Raw genomic sequence first — 21730 nt, forward strand, 5'->3', positions numbered from 1 at the left:
ACTGTTTTCAGATTTCTCCACTTTATGGTACATCATACCAAATGCCTCGAGTCTGTGAAAATAGTATTTTGAATTCATGGGCACTCATACTTCGAGGTGCGATAGAAACATTGCACTAATTAAACATAAATTTGCAGCTGAAATGCCAGAAGACTGGGCAGATAATTTTAGGAGTGCCAGAAATAAGCCCTCCCCTTTCCATGTAATCGAAGTTGATCAACCAATGATTCGTCAGTGGACCAAGTTTTGACTCCCTTGTACAGGAAAGTTTTCCCTTTTAAAACAAGACCAGTAAGGGAACTTGTCATCTCCATTGAGCATCCACGATTCATAGAATACAGAGACAGTTACAATGTGGCCATTGGGAACGACCTGTTATAAATGCTCTAAAATCAACTCCACACTTCCCAGTAACACCAGTTAGTGAGTTTGTTCTTCCAAAGGCATCTTATGAACGTATGTGCAAGAGCTAGTGCACATGAAGTTGCTCTACATTCGCAAATTTGCTGGCAATATTGAGATTTTAAATTTGTAATTTATTTCTATTTCAGGTTTACATCCAATCTGTGCAGCAAAATTTTCTGAATTGCGCGTCCTTAGATCATTTTGTGGACCAGAGGGAAGATCATTCATTGATACACTTCCTCACTATTAATTGACAGCTTATTTGTTAAGTTTTGTTAAAAGTGACATTCCTCTTTATTTCCGTGAAAATGTGTTCATAAGACCGATATTCCCCTTTATTTTTGTGACAAATGTGTATTTACTTCATTTTCCAATTTTTTTCAAGTATAAAATTTAATTCTATATTTTCATTATTATCTATTTACAATACCAATACATTAGGCTAACGTTACATAATATAATACTTTATATACGTGTATTTTTGTAGACAGTATTAAAGGTTGAAACTTTCACATTTAATTATCTCAGTTTGTAGAAAATATGACATTTCCCCTTTTTCCTGTGTACCCTTCATATGTTTCATTCCTTACATCCCTGACCCGGTCAATTACTGGAAAATAGGTTTTAGGTTTTCATTTTCACTAGATGAAGTTGTATATATGGTGGAGTCATGTCAGACAGTGGAGGAAGATGGTAAGATTCATATATTTATTATTTTAAGATAAGCAGAAATTGATAAGACCACTCTATTGCTGTTCCCACTTGGTTCTTTAACAAAGACTTTCAAACTGAATGCTGAAGGGAAGGAGTGTTTATATGTGACGTTTAGTTGGTTTGAAGATTTGGACCTTTAAGGAACCCTTTACAGGACAAAGTTCTAGTTCTCAGCCATCTCTTGCAGGGACATAATCTTGTGGTTTTTTGTTTGTTATCGTTATTATTGAAAAGAAAGTGGTGTGACATGCATAGTTCTGTATCTTCTGCCCTATAAATATTTCAATTACTGCATTTATTCATCCATTCATTCATCCATTCGTTCATTTGTTCATTCATACGTGATATCAAGTTTGACCTACATTTATGTGATAATGTAATTTTCTTTAGTGCTTGATTAATTATGTCCTGTATATATATTGCTTTTCAGAAAGATCATGTTGAGTCCCACCAAGAGGAACATATAGATATGTTACGAGACACTAAAGCTGGCCCATCTGAAGCTGAAACTTTCTTACATCTGATGACATTAGGAAAATGGTGCGTAAGCCAGCGTGCTGTCAGGCCTAAGATGGAAGAAGTACTTAAGAAGCTGGAGAATGCTCCAAGTTTACGACATTCACCACAATGTATGTTATTAACCTTGTTATATTTTAATTATGTATTCTTGATAGTCATCTGTTTAGAAAATTGGAAGGAACATGATGGGACCATTCAGAGTTCATAAGAAAGGCAGGAGAAATGATTTCAGATCATAGATTAAGAGACTTCCCATAGTGGCTCTACCAGTCACTGATAATACTACCCCTTAGATACAGTTTAACAGTATTACATTTACCTAAATGTTGATGCATAGTAGTAATTGCCAGATGGCCTCGTTTCCCCTGGCATTGTTGCAGCTTTTTTTTTCCCTTAGTGGTTTGACCTCGCACTAACAGCGATACAAAGCTTGAGAAGAAGCTACGAAAAAGTTAAAGGTGACAAACATGAAATTCTAGGTGTAAGGCTCATCTCTCAAGATAATAGGCAACTTGATGTCTTTGGATTGTACAGACCGGGAAAGGGTAACACTGATGCTGATTCAGAATTATTTGATAAGATAATAGACTATGTTGGAATGGATATGGAAAGAAACGTGACTGTAGCGGGTGATCTTAATTTACCAAGTGTCGATTGGGAAGGTAATGTGAACGACAGGAAGCATGAACAACAAATGGCAAATAAGTCAATATGGGAATGATAGCTGAGTCAGAAAGTGATGGAACCAACTACAGGGAAGAATATTCTGGATGTGGTGCTGGTAAAACCAGATGAGCTCTATAGACAAACCGAAGTATTAGATGATATTAGTAATGGCCACGAAGGTGTTTTGTCATAGTTAAAAAACAATTTTTTCTATTAAATACACAGCTCATCCTTAATAAATTTATATTGTTTAAAAAATTCTACTGATCTCCTGTACCACTTACAAATATAGTAAACTGATATACAGTATGTGGAATTACTTCAAATGATACTATACAACTGGTATGAGATTAAAATTTACATTGCAATTATTAACCTAAGTAGCATAACGCCCTTCTGCGTCTTAACCAGAGCCCCTTTTGCCACCACTTTTCAGAGTCCCTGAAGGGCCTTCACAGCTATCGAAGCGGTCCCAGGGCCCTCAAAGTCCCCACTGTACTTTACCCCTACAGGCAGTCCCCTACTTTGGCTGTACAAACTCCTTAGACCAGGGGATGGAATTAATTTATTCACATACATTTTTTTATTTACAATAACCTGCACTGGCTGTATGCCCTCTAACACTTCATTTATTTTCTCTGTTGCTGTTTATTCTCTTCTTGAATATCTGTACAGATTTTGGAAAAGGATCAAACACTACCCCTGGTAAACTGTTCCACTCCTTCACACCCTTCCCAATGAATGAAAATTTACCCCAATCGCTTCTGCTAAAATTCCTTCTAATTTTATATTTGTGGTCAGTCCTGCCGATATAATTATTTTCCAACTGAAGCCTCTCACGGATATCTCCCCATGCTTCTTCTCCTGTATAGGCTGTATATAATCCTATAAGTCTAGTTTTCTCCCTTCTCTCACTTAAAGTTTCCCACCCAAGTTCCTTTAACATTTCTGATACACTACTCTTTTCCCCTGAAATCCCCTGTTACAAATCTTGCTGCTTTCCTCTGCACACTATCTATTTCTTTTATTAGGTATTCTTGGTGACGATCCCAAACACTGTTTGCATATTCCAATAATGGACGAACCATACTTAAGTAACTTTTTTCTTTTAACTCTTTGTTGCATCCTTTAAGTAGCCTCATTATGACATGTAACGATCTGTATGCTTTCCCAACAATGTCATCAACATGACCCTTCCAGTGCAAGTTACATTCAAATCTCACACGTAAGTATTTGCACTTGCCATCTTTTGGAATAACTACCTCATCCAAACTATATTTAAATTCAGTTTTAAAGCTCCTCTTTGTAAAAGTTGTAACAGTTGATTTGCCTCCATTAACCTTCATATTATTTTCTTCAACCCATTGTTGGATACTTTCAAGGTCCCTTTGTAATTCTGAACAATCCTCAATGTTGTTTATTTCCCTATAAACAATTATGTCATCTGCATATAATCTTATTTTTGATGTTATATTGTTCCCTAAATCATTTGCATATATTAAGAAAAGTAACGGACCGATTATACTACCCTGTGCAATTCCCTTCCAAACTTTCTCTTCCTGCAATACATTATTTCCTACTTTGACTTTCTGAACCCTTGAATTTAGAAATGTTTTTATCCAACGTGTAACCCTTACGTCCAATCCTATTCCTATTCCCTTCAATTTCTTTAATAATATTCCATGTTCCACTCTATCAAAGGCTTTGGAAAGATCTATGTCTCTGCAATCTAACTGACCTGAATCCAATTCATCTGATATGTCCTGCTGAAATCCCACCAGTTGTGCCTCACAAGAAAATTTCTTTCTAAATCCATACTGGCTCCTCATGAAGCAATTTTTATCATCACATATCCCTCTGATGTACTTTGCTATTAAACTCTCCAGTATTTTACAAACTATACTGGTCAGGCTGATTGGTCTGTAGTTCTCTGGTTTCCTTTTATCACCCTTTCCTTTATAAATTGGTATTATTATAAATTCCTTCCATTCCTTTGGTATTACACTATTATTTATGACATAGGCAAAGAGAAATTTTAAATAAGGCACTATGTACCACCCCATTGTCTTTAATACCTCCCCAGTAATTTGATCACTTCCTGCTGCTTTTCCTTGCTGAAGCAGTTGAATTTCTCTGAGAATATCTTCATTTGTGAGTGAGAAGCTTCTTGTTTCCCTCTGTCTCTCTCCCTCTCTATCTTCTGTTTCGGTTTCCAACTCCTGACAATCCTCTACTGAATCTCTGAATTCCCTACTAAATAGGTTTGCTTTTTCAGTATCTGTTAAATAGTGTTCATCCCCTTCTCCCACCATTGTAGGAATTTGGATTCCTTTTCCTTTTTGATTCCTGATATATGAATACAGCTTTTTCCATTTCCCTTTGTGGTCATTACCCTCTTGAAGTATGCCATTCATATAATTCTCTTTTGCTTCCTTTTTCACTCTATTCAGTTCCCTCATTAGCAGTTTTCTAGTTTCTCTACTCTCCCTACCCTCTTTGATTTTCTTGTTTACTATTCTACATTTTCTTTTTAATTTTCTTATTTCCCTTGTGTAATAAACAGGGTCTGAGGTCATTTTACCCTTCTTCACAGGTACGAATCTCTTCTCTCCTTCCCAAATGATTCCTTTAAATTTAGCCTAAAGTGTATCCACGTTTTTCCCGTCACTTATCCAACAACTGAATTGTGATTTAAGGTAAGTCCCAAATTCATCAACTTTAGTTTTTCTGTACAATTTCATGTCTTGTATGACCCTCTTATTAAGCCTTTTAGGTACGAGTCCTACATCCATTATTACAGCCTTATGGTCTCCTATTCCTTCAATTACCTCAGTTTTATCAGCAATTTCCCATGGTTTAACCAAGATTACATCTAGTAAGTTATTGAGACGAGTCAGTTCTTGTACTACTTGTGTAAATCCTCCCTCCCAAATTAACTTACCTGCCAGTTTCTGTTCATGGTCTTCACTTGCAGCTCCATTCCATTCAACTTCAGGCAAATTTAGATCTCCCCCAATTATTACCATATCATTATTATTGTTTTTATGAGTATAATCTATTATTTTCTCAAATATTTCCATGTCTCTTTCCTCTCTTCCAGGCCTGTATGTTCCTATAATTCCCACCTCCTTCATATTATCACAAACTAATTTTATTCCTGATATTTCATCCCTTTCATCAGTTAACCATTCATGTGAACAATATGTTTCCTTCACCAGAATAAACATCCCCCCTCCCTTTTTATCTCCTCTGTCTCTACGATAGAATGTGTACCCTTCTGGAAATATTTCTGTATTACCCACCCCTTCTCTCAACCACGATTCCTCTCCTATCACCACACCAGTCTCATAAGAATCCATCAATGTACCAAATTTTAATTGTTTATTTACTACACTTTGACAGTTTACCAAGAGCAATCTCAGAACCCCTTCCTCCCTAAAACTTGACTGTTGCAATTGGGTAACTTGAAATTCCTTACTATCCTGAGTTTCATTTTCTAGTTGACTGAGCCAGCTTGAAGTACATCTGGCTCTTTCTACTAGTTTTCCTGGTCAGTATTATAACTCAAGGGAGTTGCCTGTTTTACAGTACATATCTTAAGATTAACAAAATCTAGAACAATATGTAATATCTTTCGTCTACCTGAATTATTTAGATGGTGGCCATGTTTTGTATAACAGTATCTCTCAAAACTGCTGCATGCAATAACCTGAGTATTCCGAAAATGTTTACAAATTTTAACAATATCTGTATTGACCTTGTCCACTTCAATGTTCACACACGAGTCTCTACTCAAATCATGCCTGTGGGGCACGTTCACTACAAAGACGTTAGTGTGGGTCAGCTTCCCTAGTGTATGTTGAAGTTGTGATCTTACATTCTTGGCGTCGTCGTGAGCTTCGTCGTTCGTCCCACCGATGATAAGCACTGCATCGCCGCTCCCGAAGTTCCTACTTGCTTCTTCTACGTTTTCCAGGACACTGCTGATAGAAGCTCTTGGATATATTTCTCCGGTTGCTGCTATATTCTCGTTGTTAATCACTCCCGCAATTCCCCTTCCTTGGCTATCACCAAACACAGCTACCTGACTCGCAAGGGTATGGAAGTCGACGTAGACCTGGCAGATATCCAGTTAACGCATCTTCGACTGAGTGAAGAAGAGGAGCTGAGGTATACTGTTGCAGATATGAAAAATGAAATGAAATGGCGTATGGCTTTTAGTGCCGGGAGTGTCCGAGGACAATTTCGGCTCGCCAGATGCAGGTCTTTTGATTTGACTCCCGTAGGTGACCTGCGCGTCGTGATGAGGATGAAATGATGATGAAGACGACACATACACCCAGCCGCCGTGCCAGCGAAATTAACCAATTACGGTTAAAATTCCCGACCCTGCCGGGAATCGAACCCGGGACCCCTGTGACTAAAGGCCAGCACACTAACCATTTAGCCATGTCCTCGGACTCTTGCAGATATGTTTTGTTGGAGTAAAAAGAAAAATGGGGGAGCTGGAATTTTAGTTAGAGTTTGTTTTAAATTTGTAAAGATTGATTTTAGTCAATATTATGTGGAATTAGAGGGAGAATTTAGTTGTGTGAAGCTGGTTTATCAGAATTTGTATAGATCTCCAAATGCCAATGCTTATGTATTTCTTAAGAATTTTGAATTAGTAATGGAAAAAATTTTGAAGTTTAAGGCCAAAGTTGCTGTTTGTGGGGATTTTAACATAGAGATGGCATATTCAGATGGGCAGATTTCTAGAAATTTTCTGAATTTACTAAAAACTCTAAATTTAACTTGCACAAGCAATCTTGGATAATATTATTGTAAATTTTTCGAGAGATTTGTATAAAGTTAGACTTGTTGGAGGAGGTTTTGTGGATCATCATTATATCTTAACCAGCCTGACATAATTTACAATGACGAACCTGTTCTGATGTGGGTAGAAAGTCAGGGTGATGATTATATTACCATATTTATTGAAAATCTGAAACATATTAACTGGGGCTTTGTATTCGGATTTGAAATGGGAGAAAATTATATTGAAACTGTATTTGGAAACTTTTAGATGAATTGGTTGAATTGTGGCATTTATGTTCACCACTGGTAAAAATTAGTCGTACCGGTAATGGTAAACTTAAAAGCAAGAAGTTGAACTGGTATACTACTGAGGAATTGACCCAGTATAGAGAAAGAATGCTTTTGCTGTATAGAATTTATAAAAACTCTTGTCAAGGAGGACCTGAGCAGAATGGTGTGTATAATGCTTATCTTAATTGTAGAAAGTTATACAAAAGAAAACTTATCCATGCCAAAACTTTAGCTTGTGAAAAATATATTGAGAATGCACCCAACAAATGCAAGGTGGCATGAGATGTTATAGTACAAGAAAACATCCCTACTTGAAGTCAAGACACATTTCTTGATCCGGAAGCACTGAATTATTATTTCTTAAACTCTGTAAAAGAAATTGTAGATCAAATTAAGGCAACAGGTACAGCTGCTAGTGACTTTCTTCACAATCAACCCCCCTGCCGAAACACTTTCCATTGGGTTGAAATCACATGTGATGAAATAATTAAAGTTATCTTGCCCCTATCAGCTAGGTAATCCGAACAAACCCAGCTGATCGTCATTACCACTGCACCACCCATAGCTAATGGCCCCGTGCAAGTGAAACAAATCAGGAAGCATCACACACCACTACACACCCAGAACAAGGATGAACATAGAAACAGTTTAAAACTTACCTCCAGGTGGTAGAAAGGAACAAACAAAACCGGTGGATCAAGTTACCAACCTGTCAGTGTGTCAAAAAGTTTTGAGCAGAAACAAGACAAATCTTTTCTTTTAAAGCAAGATAAATTTAATTCATAATCTCAAAGGGGAATTAAAAGAGAAAAGAAATTACAGATCATCCTCGAAGATTTGTATAATAGGTTAATTGAATTAATCTAAAACCAAGTTAATATTCAATTAAAATCAAATTAACATTAAAATAACATCAAATTAAATTAAATTAACCAGATTAAATCCACAGTAAAACCCCAATTAAACACACGTTTGAAATAAATTAAATTAAACGAAATTAAATAAAAACCGCCGGTCGGTAAGAAATGAATTAAAAGAAATAAAATGGTACAATTATATCTTTAGGTTACCTTAGCAACTAAACCCAAACCTTTTACTTTTAAAATTGGTAAATCACACTAGGTAGGAATTGAATGTGCAAACGTTCTCAACTTCTGCAAGACACCTTGAGAGATGTTTTCTCTCTATCTCAAATTATGTTACTGATAGGGTAATAAGATACACTGGGAGGTCCAGCACAGGATATCAAATCCTTTATAGTAAGATACCGGTACCCAGAGGGAAAGGAAAAATCCCACAACACGAAACCGGGAAATGAAAGGAAATGAGCGTAAATGAGGGCCAAAATTAATCAATCACACCAAGCACGGGTTACATAAATACCACAGAACAATATTACGACTGGGCTGTCCCCCTTTTAAAAATTATAATCATCTTTAAAAGCAATCCTCATCACCGAGGCAACCATCATTAATTGTTATACTTAGCGAGAACCAATCCCGTCAGGGGACCAACAATGGTAGGGAAAATGGAGGAAAATAAGCAACTGGCCATACCCAAACACACGTAACAACCAAGATCAGAAATAAAAGTAATTAAATGTAAGGAACAAGAAACGAATTTAGTACCAAAAGCATCCAACCGTGATTATCCTTACTGGAACTACCTTGTATTAACCCAGTTTTAAACAAAGATTTAATTTGAAACAGAAGGACAGCCAAGAGCTGGTAATAATAATAATACTGTGAGCTTGCATCTGGGAGATAGTAGGTTCGAATCCCACTATCGGCAGCCCTGAAAATGGTTTTCCGTGGTTTCCCATTTTCACACCAGGCAAATGCTGGGGCTGTACCTTAATTAAGGCCACGGCCGCTTCCATCCAACTCCTAGGCCTTTCCTATCCCATCATCGTCGCCATAAGGCCTATCTGTGTCTGTGCGATGTGAAGCCCCTTGCAAAATAAAATTAATAATAAAAAAAAATTCCTATTTTCTTTCTTCTATATTTTCGCCCCAAAAACATATAAAATGTCTCGATGTGATTGTTAAACACTACGTGTTTGTATACATTTTCTACCCGATCTTAGTAGTACAGTATGTTGGTTACAAATTTCTGACACACACCACTTATTCCTCAAGTAGTTCATTCCCGATGTGGACTTAACAGTTTGGTTGCCGCACTAGTAGAAAAGTTCAGACTTGGCCTAGCCATGTTGGCTTACCAGACGAAGATATCAAAATTTCAAAGAAAGAAACAAATCTTCATAAAGAGGATGAAAAAGGAAAACTCCTGAGGGTTTTGGAGCAATTTTATAGCTGTTTTATAGATCCTATCCTAATCCATGCCGCTACTCCAGTCCTTGGCACACAAGCATCTGCTCTCCATGTTGGGACCTCAGCTAGTGCAACACTACGCTTCGCTTCCTCCACGGGGTCGAAGGTTCCAAGATGGCCGACTTAGGTGTTGATTGGCCAGAGCAAGGTGGAGGGGGAAGCCGCCGATGGTTAGCACTACTGCCGTAGGGTGGCCAGAGCAAGGTGGAGGGGGAAGCCGCCGATGGTTAGCACTACTGCCGTAGGGTGGCAGTAGGAACCGGAGTTTACATAAGCTCGAAGAATAAAACATAACTTGGCAATGCATAACAGATAATAGTGAGAATTATAGTTAAGCAGTAGTATTATTGACACAAATTTCTACGATGATATAGATGTTGATTCCCATAGGGAATCTGAAATATTTGTCCCGAATGAGTAAATTTATAATACCATTATAAATGGTCTGTTATTGGACATTATAAATTTTCCAGCGAACTCATTCCCGGTTGGCAGCGTTTCGCCCTCGTGTGCCAGGTTGGGCTCATCAGTTGGTACCTAACACACCTACCAAGACGCTGGCTAGTGCATACCGTGGAGGCCACTGCGTAGGCTACTTGGAGCCACCGGCAGTGCCAATGCACTGGGAGAGACTTTGTCTCTTTGCCAAAAATTGATGCCTGCTTGGCTATCAGATGATATAGATGTTGATTCCCATAGGGAATCTGAAATATTTGTCCCGAATGAGTAAATTTATAATACCAATATAAATGGTCTGTTATTGGACATTATAAATTTTCCAGCTAACTCATTCCCGGTTGCCAGCGTTTCGCCCTCGTGTGCTAGGTTGAGCTCGTCAGTTGGTTCCTAGGCTACTGTGTAGGCTACTTGGAGCCACCGGCAGTGGCAGTTCACTGTGAGAGACTTTGTCTCTTTACCAAAAATTGATGCCTTCTTGGCTATCAGATGATATAGATGTTGATTCCCTTAGGGAATCTGAAATATTTGTCCAATGACAAGCAGCAGTCAAACAGCTGAGTGCACTAGAGTAAATGCAGGCAGGTGGAGAGAGAATATGTCAACAGACTTTCTTACGTAAACTTTGATGAAATTACCATTTGCATGTCACGAAAGCTTGTTCATCACCAGTTGACAGAGTCCCTGCTTACGTCTGGACGTTTGCCCTATTACACACTGGTCAAGCCTACAAGCAATTTGTGAATTCGACAAATTTTGAAGTTAAATATTTCATAACTTATAATCAACAGTGTGCATCAGTTTTGTCAATTTTATGGACGAATAATATAATATTGAAGCCTAACCTCAGCTGTTTTGAGCAATTCCATACATTATAATATGTGAAAAGTTACGCCTGTTGTAACAAAATGTTTGAATGTGTATACAATGAATAATTTGAAAACACCACGAACCTTCTATGCTGGCGTAGCAGGGGGAGAGGTGATACTCCCATGTGGCGGATAGGGGGGTCCTAACCTGCCTGCCGGCAGACTTGAGGGAAATAAAATACCTCTCGCGGACCAAACGCACTACTCCCTGTGGGTGGGGGACGCAGACGAAGAATACACCCACGGTGTCTCCTGCCTGTCATTAGAGGTGTCTAAAAGGGGCGACCAAGGGATGATTGTCTTAGAACCATGAAACTACTTGTGATTAGTACCACCACGCGGGGAACACCATGAGTCGCTTTTACTTGCGCGTAGTACCACTATATTAGGTACCAAATAGGTTTGTGGTTAGTAGCACACAGGAGCACCGTGCGGTCGGCTTTTGCAGTACCCGTGATTAGTACCACTGTATGAGCAAGACCATGGGATGATAGCTACCGTGGTTCTGCCTTGCCTACGATTAGTACACCACGGGATAGTGCGCCGCAAAGTGAGAAACACCATAGGTCTGTATTATATGTCACATTTCATAACCTGTGAGTAGTACCATAATGTGTGGAATACCGCGAGTCTCTGCTACTTTTGATTCGTACCGCAACATGACAAATACCATAGTTCTACTTTCCTGGCGATAAGTACCGTTATGAGGGGCCGATAATTTGGACTTTGGACCCCCTTTAGACTGCAAGTATCATCGATTCAGTGTTATGCTATAGCAGTAGTCCCTTGGTCAGTAATCCTATTGTTTTATGTCAGTTTCTGTTAATGTAAGGCATTGCGGGTCGCATCCACTGATTGTTTTAAATTCATGTCCACCCATTCATTCTTCGTCCTCACGTTCTGTATTCTGGTCAGTGGAGAATTTTGGACTTTTAATTTGTCATTCCATTTCGTCTCATTTCATACCATTAGGGACCGATGACCTCGATGTTAGGCCCCTTTAAACAACGAGCATCATCATCAATTTGAAAACATTAAGCAATTTCAACAGATTGTAAATGTATTGACATTGTATTTTAAATATTAGAATAAGGTTCTAAAGGTTGAAATTAAATTATTATTTTCAATAAGACAACATAATATACAAACATTTTAATATTTAAGAGGTTTTTCAGAGCTCATTAAGGATAAGTTTGTCAAAGGCAAACCATAAGTGTAACTTCTAAAACAATGTTATCATTTAACCTTGTAAGAATCTTTATGGCTGAAGATGTTCAAAATATGAACGAAACATGTCCTATGTTTTAATATTTAAGCAATAAAGTAAGGATGAGATCCTAATTTTATAATTGCTTTTAATGTATTGAATATGCGGATACAAAAGTTTTATTGTTTTTCTTTTAAATATTCCAGACTGTCCAAAACATAGATTATAATGCATAGAATATTCTGAATCATTCTAGTGTCTACACCATTCTGGATGTTACAGTGTGTTTCACAATTATGGATTACAATTTATATATACAAGTAAGAATAAATTATAATATTAATTTACAGGTATTTACATTAACTGAACTGATATCAATGTCTATGTACAACACATGTTCATGACATAACAATACTAATACTATACAGACAAATAATGATAATAACAATCATAAAATAATAATAATAATAATAATAATAATAATAATAATAATAATAATAATAATAATAATAATAATAATTCAAGCTCGATACCTATGGATGAGAGAATATTGTTTTCAAGTTACATCAGTCTATTACATCTGCGTCAATATCCCTCCTATAACTTGAAACAATTTCCACAGTCTGTCACACTCGTCAACTTTGCCTTGGTCGTAGATTGTATCTTCTTTCTTCCTCGACGTTGCTGGATGTGCCATGTCAGGGTTCAGGGTTGCCTCGCTGACAGCCTCTTCCCCAATGATAGTCGATGCAGTCTCCTCATGATCAGACTGTGCTGTGTCATTTGTACCCTCTCCTCCAGGTGGGCCCGTGGCAGTACCTGGCTTACTCTGTATGCACAGCGATTGGGTGACTCGCTGCAACTCTGATGCATGGACCTTGACAGGAGGGTTGGTCCCATGGCCCAGCTGTTTATCCACCTCGATGGGACCAACCCACTTTGGTGCGAGACCTGCGTGAAACCCTCCAATCTTGTTATTGACTGGGTGGTTACGTCGCAGTACTTGTTGGCCTGGTAAGATGATCTGGGTCTCTTCGACATCTTGAGTCTTGGCCTGAGTAAGGGATCTCTTCTCAGCCGAAGCTTGCTTCTCTTTGATGTTCTGCCGCTGCTCCCACTCTGCCAAGGGAAACAGCTGAATCAACTTGACCCACAGTGGGTGGTGGACAAATCTCCCAATCCCCGGTGTCATATAGCTGTCGACCAATGAAGAGCTGTGCTGGGGAAATAGCCGGTGACACATTTGATGCATCGTCGCAGGGCAAAGAGTGACTGTGGTATCTGACGGTCCCACAGTCGATGTTCTTTGTCTATCAGGTGGACCCGTAGCATCCTTTTCAGCTACTGGTTCCGTTGTTGGGTTGTAGATAGGGGTGGTCCAGTGCTCCACGCCCCATTCTGTCGTCATTTGCTGCCACTTCCTTGGCATGAACTGACAGAATACACCGTGGGTAATCGTAGCAGCTGAATACCTCATGTAGAAGGGTGGTGGTGCGTCCCGCCGTGGCTTTTGGTATTGGAAAGGCCTCGGTCCACCTTGTGAAGAGGTCGGTGAATACTAGGAGTCCTGTTTTACCCCATGGTGTTCTAGGGTAAGGACCCATCAAGTCCAGTGCTATGACCTCCCACGGGCGTTGTGACCGCCTTCCTCGCTGACTGGCATATGCCTTCCTGTTGCTCGCCTTGGTGCAGGCACAGATTTAGCACCCTTTTACGTAGTCCAGGACGTCTTTCCGCATGTTGACCCAGAAGTATCTTCGTCGGATAGACTGATATGTCTCTTCGCCTCCTGGATGTCCGGATTCAGTGCTGTTGTGGAACTTCTCGAGGATGTACATCGTGTGCTGTCTGGGGATCACCACTACTGCAGGCGTGTCGGAGAGGTGCGACCTGTACATCAAGAGTCCTCCGTCAACATGGAAGTTCTTGTAGCACATCTTTAATTCCCTCGGGACGAGTCAACTATCGGTGTTCTGTCTCCTAATCCACTGCGTCATGGTCCTACAGGGCTTATCTTGTTCTTGCCACTGTTTGATTACTCCCAGATCATGTTCCTTCTTGATGGTCATAAGGACAGGTTCCTTAGGCTCACTCTGATGTTTTCGTGGGAACTCCCTCTCGACAATGGTGCTCCTAGCTTCAGGTTCCATCACCGGCTGCCTAGATAAACTGTCTGCTTCTGTGCTCGTCGGTCCTGGGGTGTGACACACATCGAAATCAAATTCTCCGATTAACAGAGCCCATCGCATCAATTTAGATTTTGAGCCAGAGACAGAGTTCAACCAATTGAGAGTGGTGTTATTGGTGTAGAGCTGGAACTTCCTTCCCTCCAAGTAGCCTCTGAATTTGCCCATGGCCCACACCATGGCTAAGGCTTGCTTCTCGGCAGTGCAGTAGCTTTGTTCGCTGGGAGATAGCTCTCTCCTGGCATACTCAATGATGACCCGCCGTCACACCTCTCCTGGAATAACACTGCTCCTAAGCCGGAGTCGCTGGCATCCGTCTGCAGGCGCATCTTCCATTGAGGGTCGGGATGGGATAGTGCGGGAGCGTTGCATATCTCGGCCTTAATGTCTGGTCCATCGGAATGGGCGGTTGTTATGGAGTAGATCGGTGAGTGGTATTGCCTTCTCTTCAAAGTGTGGCACGATGCTGCTACACCATCCATACAAGCCAAAAAACTGACGTACTTGACAATTGGTCCACGGGCGTTCAGCTTCTTTGATAGCTCGATTCTTCTCCGGTTGTCTTTCTAAGCCTTCAGATGTTAGGACATGGCCAAGATATTCTACACGGGGCTAGGCAAAGTGGTACTTTTCCAGTTGGCAAGTCAGTCCATGAATCTAAAGTCATTCCACTAATTTCCTCAGATGTGCAAGTTGTTCTTGAAAATTCTTGCTGTGAATTAAAATGTCATCGAGATACACTTGGCAGAAATCTCCAACACATCCTGATAATACTTTATCCATCAGTCATATGAAGGTAGCAGGAGCATTCTTCCATCTAAAAGGCATTACTGCGAACTGGTACAATCCTCTTGGTGTCATGAACGCGGTCAGTGGACTAGAACTTTCCTCGACCTCCACTTACCAGTATTCAGAGTTGAGATCCAGCGTGCTGAAACCTTACTTGTTTCAGCGAGTCTTTCAGGTCAGGCATGGGGTAGGCATCACTAACAGTCTTCCTGTTCAACCTGTGGAAGTCCACACATAGTCGATACTCCCCATTCTTCTTCTTCTTTTATTCTTCTTCTTCTTGGGTAGCTGAAGCCCAACAGGATGTAGAGGGTTCAATGAGACCTTGCCCTTCCATCTCTTCAATCTTCTGGATGACGAAGTTGTGCTTATCCGGATTGATTGGATATCAACTTTGCTTGATTGGTGTGGAAGCGCTGCATTCAATGATGTGCGTTACTGTGGTAGTCCGTCCTATTTTATTGGTGATGACTTCTGGAAAGTCCTTTAAGACGTGTGTCAGCTCCTCTTCTTCACTTGGTTGAAGGTGCGTTAACTGGATATCTCCCAGGTCTAAGTCGACTTCCGTATCCTTGCAAATCTGGAGATTTCCATCGTGTCAGGCAACCCTCAGCTATCTGTCATTTCCCAAAAAGACTTCATGAACTGCATAGTCTACGATCACCTTGTATTCCACCAGAAAGTCATGACCAAGTATAATGTCAGGTATCAGGTTCTGAATCACTGCATCGTCAGTTACGATAGGCATGTTCATGCATATAGCGATTAGGTTAGTCTGTCCTTGAATGGAATAGGTTACCCCGTTCGCTGCTTCCACTACCCTTCTGAGATGGTGAGACTTCATAGGCAGTAGTAATCTGGCGACAGTCCCGATGACAAATGAATTGGTTGCTTGGCTGTCGAGTATGGCTGAAAAATTCTTGTTGCCTATCCTTAAGATGATAGCAGGACGGAGTTGACCTGTTCTACTCACAAACTGACCAATCCTTCTCCTACTTGACCAGGGTTGCTTGTCTGTCGTGTCTTGAGGCACATTACTGTTCCTGGTCCCAACCCCCCTTAATCCAGAAAGGGCCGGTTCTAGTTTTCCGATGTCAAGTCTGGGCACTTTAGCTTGTTGGGTTATCTTCCAGTCTCCTGTGGAATTCGGGAGGGCTCTCTATAATCACCTTTGGATCTAGGTGAGCTGTATTGCCAGTTAGGTTTGAGGGTTTTAGAGGTGTTGTGGTACGTCCTGTTTGATTTAATCTATCTTCTACTGCGTGAAGGATGTTTTCCCTTATATTCTGCTCATCTCCCTTCATGGTCGAAAACCGGTTTTCCAACCTTCCTTCAACAGCAGAAATACGGCTTTCAAAATTTTCCTCAGTGGCAGAAATCCTCCCCTTAACCTGTTGCTTTATGCCGGAAACCTGGATTTCCACTTTGCTATGAATTGTAAAATGAGGTAAAAGCAGCTCGACCCTAACCGTTACATGCTACAGTTCACGTGATAGGAGAACCTCACTGGTGACCGTACTGATCAAGGTAGAAACGTAAGGTCCAACTTTGTTCCTATTTATAGGGTCAAGCTGGGCGATGTTTGATTTATTTTAGAATTCACACTTGTGGCAACTTAGAAACAGGGTATTGGATAGATTGTGCCAACCCCTAATAGTTACAATACTCCACTAAAGAGAGTTAATTTCAAGTCCCTAGGTGGCATCCAACACCCTAGTAGTGACATCTGTTAACAAGCTTGAAAAATCATGTGTTCATCATGAAGTTGAATCTGTCTCTGCAAGACTTCACCACTGCAAGGTGTTCAAGGTGTTGCCTGCCACTAAGGATAAGCCTTGCTGATAGTATCATTATTATTATTATTATTATTATTATTATTATTATTATTATTATTATTATTATAGACAGTTATATACTGAGCTTGATAGCTGCAGTCGCTTAAGTGCAGCCAGTATCCAGTAATCGGGAGACAGTGGGCTCAAGCCCTGCTGTCGGCAGCCCTGAAGATGGTTTTCCGTGGTTTCCCATTTTCACACCAGGCAAATGCCGGGGCTGTACCTTAATTAAGGCCACGGCCGTTTCCTTCCATTTCCAAGGCCTTTCCTATCCCATCATTGCCATAAGACCTATCTGTGTCGGTGCGACGTAAAGCAAAAAAAAAGACAGTTATATAAAACTTAGTACTGTAATAAAAAGGCAATTTCACATTAAAGACAGCAACACTATCAAACAATCAGTCAATCAATCAATCAATCAATCAATCAATCAATCAATCACTACTGATCTGCATTTAGGGCAGTTGCCCAGGTGGCAGATTCCCTAGCTGTTGTTTTCCTAGCCTTTTCTTAAATGATCGCAAAGAAATTGGAAAATTATTGAACATTTCCCTTGGTAAGTTATTCCAATCCCTAACTCTCCTTCCTATAAACGAATATTTGCCCCAGTTTGTCCTCTTGAATTCCAACTTTATCTTCATATTGTGATCTTTCCTACTTTTAAAGACACCACTCAAAATTATTCGTCTGATGATGTCCTCCCACGCCATCTCTCCACTGACAGCTGGGAACATGCCACTTAGTCGAGCTGCTCGTCTCCTTTCTCCCATGTCTTCCAAGCCCAAACTTTGCAACATTTTTGTAACACTACTCTTTTGTCGGAAATCACCCAGAACAAATCGAGCTGCTTTTCTTTGGATTTTTCCAGTTCTTGAATCAAGTAATCCTGGTGAGGGTCCCATACACTGGAACCATACTCTAGTTGGGGTCTTACCAGAGACTTATATGCCCTCTTCTTTACATCCTTACTACAACCCCTAAATACCCTCATAACCATTTGCAGACATCTGTACCCTTCATTAACAATCATATTTATGGGATTACTCCAATGAAGGTCTTTTCTTATATTAACACCTAGATACTTACAATGATCCCCAAAAGGAACTTTCACCCCATCAAAGCAGTAATTAAAACTGAGTGGACTTTTCCTATTTGTAAAACTCACAACCTGACTTTTAACCCCGTTTATCATCATACCATTCCCCACCGTCCATCTCACAACACTATCGAGGTCACCGTCCGACTCGTTGGCTGAATGACCAGAGTACTGGCCTTCGGTTCAGAGGGTCCCGGGTTCGATTCCCGGTCGGGTCGGGGATTTTAACCTTCATTGGTTAATTCCAATGGCCCGGGTGCTGGGTGTTTGTGCTGTCCCCAACATCCCTGCAACTCACACACCACACATAACACTATTCTCCACTACAATAACACGCAGTTACCTACACATGGCAGATGCCACCCACCCTCATCGGAGGGTCTGACTTACAAGGGCTGCACTCGGCTAGAAATAGCTACACGAAATTATTATTATTATTATTATTATTATTATTATTATTATTATTATTATTATTATTATTATTATTATTATTATTATTAGCGAGGTCACACTTCAGCCGCTCACAATCTTGTAACTTATTTATTACTCTGTACAGAATAACATCATCTGCAAACAGCCTTATCTCTGATTCCACATCTTTACACAAATCATTGATATATATATAAGAAAACATAAAGGTCCAATAATACAGCCTTGAGGAATTCCCCTCTTAATTATTACAGAGTCAGATAAAGCTTCGCCTATTCTAATTCTCTGAGTTCTATTTTCTAGAAATATAGCCACCCATTCAGTCACTCTTTTTTCTAAGCCAATAGCACTCATTTTTGCCAGTAGTCTTCCATGATCTACCCTATCAAATGCCTTAGATAGGTTAATTGCAGTACAGTCCATTTGGCCTCCTGAATCCGTGATATCTGCTATATCTTGCTGAAATCCTACAAGCTGAACTTCAGTGCAATAACCTTTCCTAAACCCAAACTGCCTTCTGTCAAACCAGTTATTAATTTTGCAAACATGTCTAATATAATCAGAAAGAATGCTCTCGTACAAGCAATGCATGTCAAACTGACTGGCCTGTAATTTTCAGCTTTATGTCTATCACCCTTTCCTTTATACACAGGGGCTACTATATAAACTCTCCATTCATTTGGTATAGCTCCTTCAACCAAACAATAATCAAATAAATATTTCAGATATGGTACTATATCCCAACCCATTGCCTTTAGTATATCCCCAGAAATCTTATCAATTCCAGCTGCTTAGCTAGTTTTCAACTTTTGTATCTTACTGTAAATATTATTGTTATCATAGGTAGCATTAGTCCCCTCCTCTATCTGGACATTATCATTGTAACCAACAATCTTTACATACTGCTGACTGAATACTTCTGCCTTTTGAAGATCCTTGCATACACACTCCCCTTTTTCATTAATGATTCCTGGAATGTCCTTCTTTGAACCTGTTTCTGCCTTAAAGTACCTATACATTCCCCCCATTTTTCACTAAAATTTGTATGACCACCAATTATGCTTGCCATCATGTTATCCTTAGCTGACTAATTTGCTAGATTCAATTTCCTAGTAAGTCCCTTCAATTTCTCCTTACTTTCATAACCATTTCTAACTCTATTTCTTTCCAACCTGCACCTCCTCCTTTGTCTCTTTACTTCTCTGTTATAATATAGTGGATCTTTACCATTCCTTACCACCTATAAAGGTACAAACCTATTTTCACATTCCTCAACAATTGCATTAAACCCATCCCAAAGTCTGTTTACATTTTTATTTACCATTTTCCAGCGATCATAGTTTTTATCAGCCATATGGTACTGCCTGATAGTCCTAATTTTAATACCTTCCTTTCTATCACATTTATTTTTAACTACGACAAAAATAGCTTTGTGATCACTAATACCATCTATTACTTTGGTTTCTCTATAGAGCTCATCTGGTTTTATTAGCACCACATCCAAAATATTCTACCCTCTAGTTGGTTCCATCACTTTCTGAATCAGCTGCCCTTCCCATATTAACTTATTTACCATTTATTGTTCATGCTTCCTGTCGTCCGCATTACCTTCCCAATTGACGTTTGTTAAAATGAGATCACCTGCTACTATCACATTCCTTTCCATATCATTTCCAACATAGCTGATTATCTTATCAAATAATTATGAATCAGCGTCAGCGCTACCCTTTCCGGGTCTGTACACTCCAAAGACATCAAGTTGCCTATGATCTTTAGAGATGAGCCTTACACCCTGAATTTCATGTTTTTCATCCTTAACTTTTTCATAGCTTACAAATTCTTCTTTCACCTGAATGAATACTCCCCCTCCTACTATTCCTATCCTATCTCTACGATACATACTCCAGTTCTGTGAGAATATTTCTTCATCCATTATAGCATTTCATGGTTCGTGTTTGTGGGTTACTGGAGTCACGTCCTAATTCATGAACCATGGGCAACGGCTGAGTGGCCTAGTAAGTGGTCCTGAGAGACGGGATACCAGTTGTTATGGAATGGGAGTGGGCATCTCGGACATATTCTGAGTCGTGGCCCTCCTCGTGCTCAGGCGGCTAGGACTATACAATTCACCGGTGGTCCATAACCTGTTAGAGGAGAGATCCTCACTTGGACTATGTGCAAGTAGGGCAGCATCCTGCTTCATGAATTTACCGAGCTCAGAACACTTTAAGCAAGCCTCGGACCTATGGGAGTAATGGAGTCCCACTCCCATTTGACAGGCGAGGGACTCCTTGGAAACAACTTGGCGAACGAAATGGAATTCGATGGGAAGCTATCAATATTAATGGGGCTTATGGAAGAAAGAAGGTAGAACTGGCTGAGTCAGCAAAGAGGATGCATCTGGATGTGCTAGGAGTAAGTGATATTCGGGTAAGGGGAGATAAGGAGGAATAGATAGGAGATTATAAAGTGTACTTGACGGGTGTTAGAAAGGGAAGGGCAGAGTCTGGGGTAGGGCTCTTTATCAGGAATACCATTGCACGCAACACAGTTTCGGTTAGGCACGTAAATGAGCGAATGATGTGGGTAGATTTGTCAGTGGGAGGAATTAGGACTAGAATTGTGTCCGTGTATTCACCATGTGAGGGTGCAGATGAGGATGAAGTTGACAAGTTTTACGAATTATTGAGTGACATCGTGGTCAGGGTGAACAGCAAGGATAGAATAGTGCTAATGGGCGATTTCAATGCGAGAGTTGGGAATAGAACGGAAGGATACGAAAGGGTGATTGGTAAATGTGGGGAAGATATGGAAGCTAGTGGGAATGGGAAGCGTTTGGTGGACTTCTGTGCTAGTATGGGTTTAGCTCTTACGAATACATTCTTGAAGCATAAGGCTATTCACCGTTACACATGGGAGGCTAGGGCTACGAGATCCATAATAGACTATATCTTAACAGACTTCGAATTCAGGAAATCTGTTAGGAATGTACAAGTTTTTCGAGGATTTTTCGATGATACAGACCACTATCTGATCTGTAGTTAACTAAGTATCTCTAGGCCTAGGGTAGAGAAAGTGAAATCTGTCTGCAAACGAATAAGGGTAGAAAATCTCCAGGACGAGGAAATTAGAAGTACA

At 40.0% G+C, this 21730-nt stretch overlaps 1 protein-coding gene across 3 annotated transcripts in view; it reads left to right on the top strand.

Moving 5' to 3' along the window:
• The window catches only part of LOC136863895 (pelle-like serine/threonine-protein kinase pik-1), a 630261-nt gene that overhangs the window by 559740 nt on the left and 48791 nt on the right, over window positions 1–21730 (top strand). For all 3 annotated transcript variants that reach the window (XM_067140300.2, XM_068226049.1, XM_068226048.1), the window contains exon 10: window positions 1550–1748. In XM_067140300.2, the coding sequence (XP_066996401.2) occupies window positions 1550–1748 (199 nt within the window). The remainder of the gene's footprint in view (window positions 1–1549; window positions 1749–21730) is intronic.

The sequence above is a fragment of the Anabrus simplex genome, chromosome 2 (assembly GCF_040414725.1).
Source record: "Anabrus simplex isolate iqAnaSimp1 chromosome 2, ASM4041472v1, whole genome shotgun sequence".
NCBI lineage: Eukaryota > Metazoa > Arthropoda > Insecta > Orthoptera > Tettigoniidae > Anabrus > Anabrus simplex.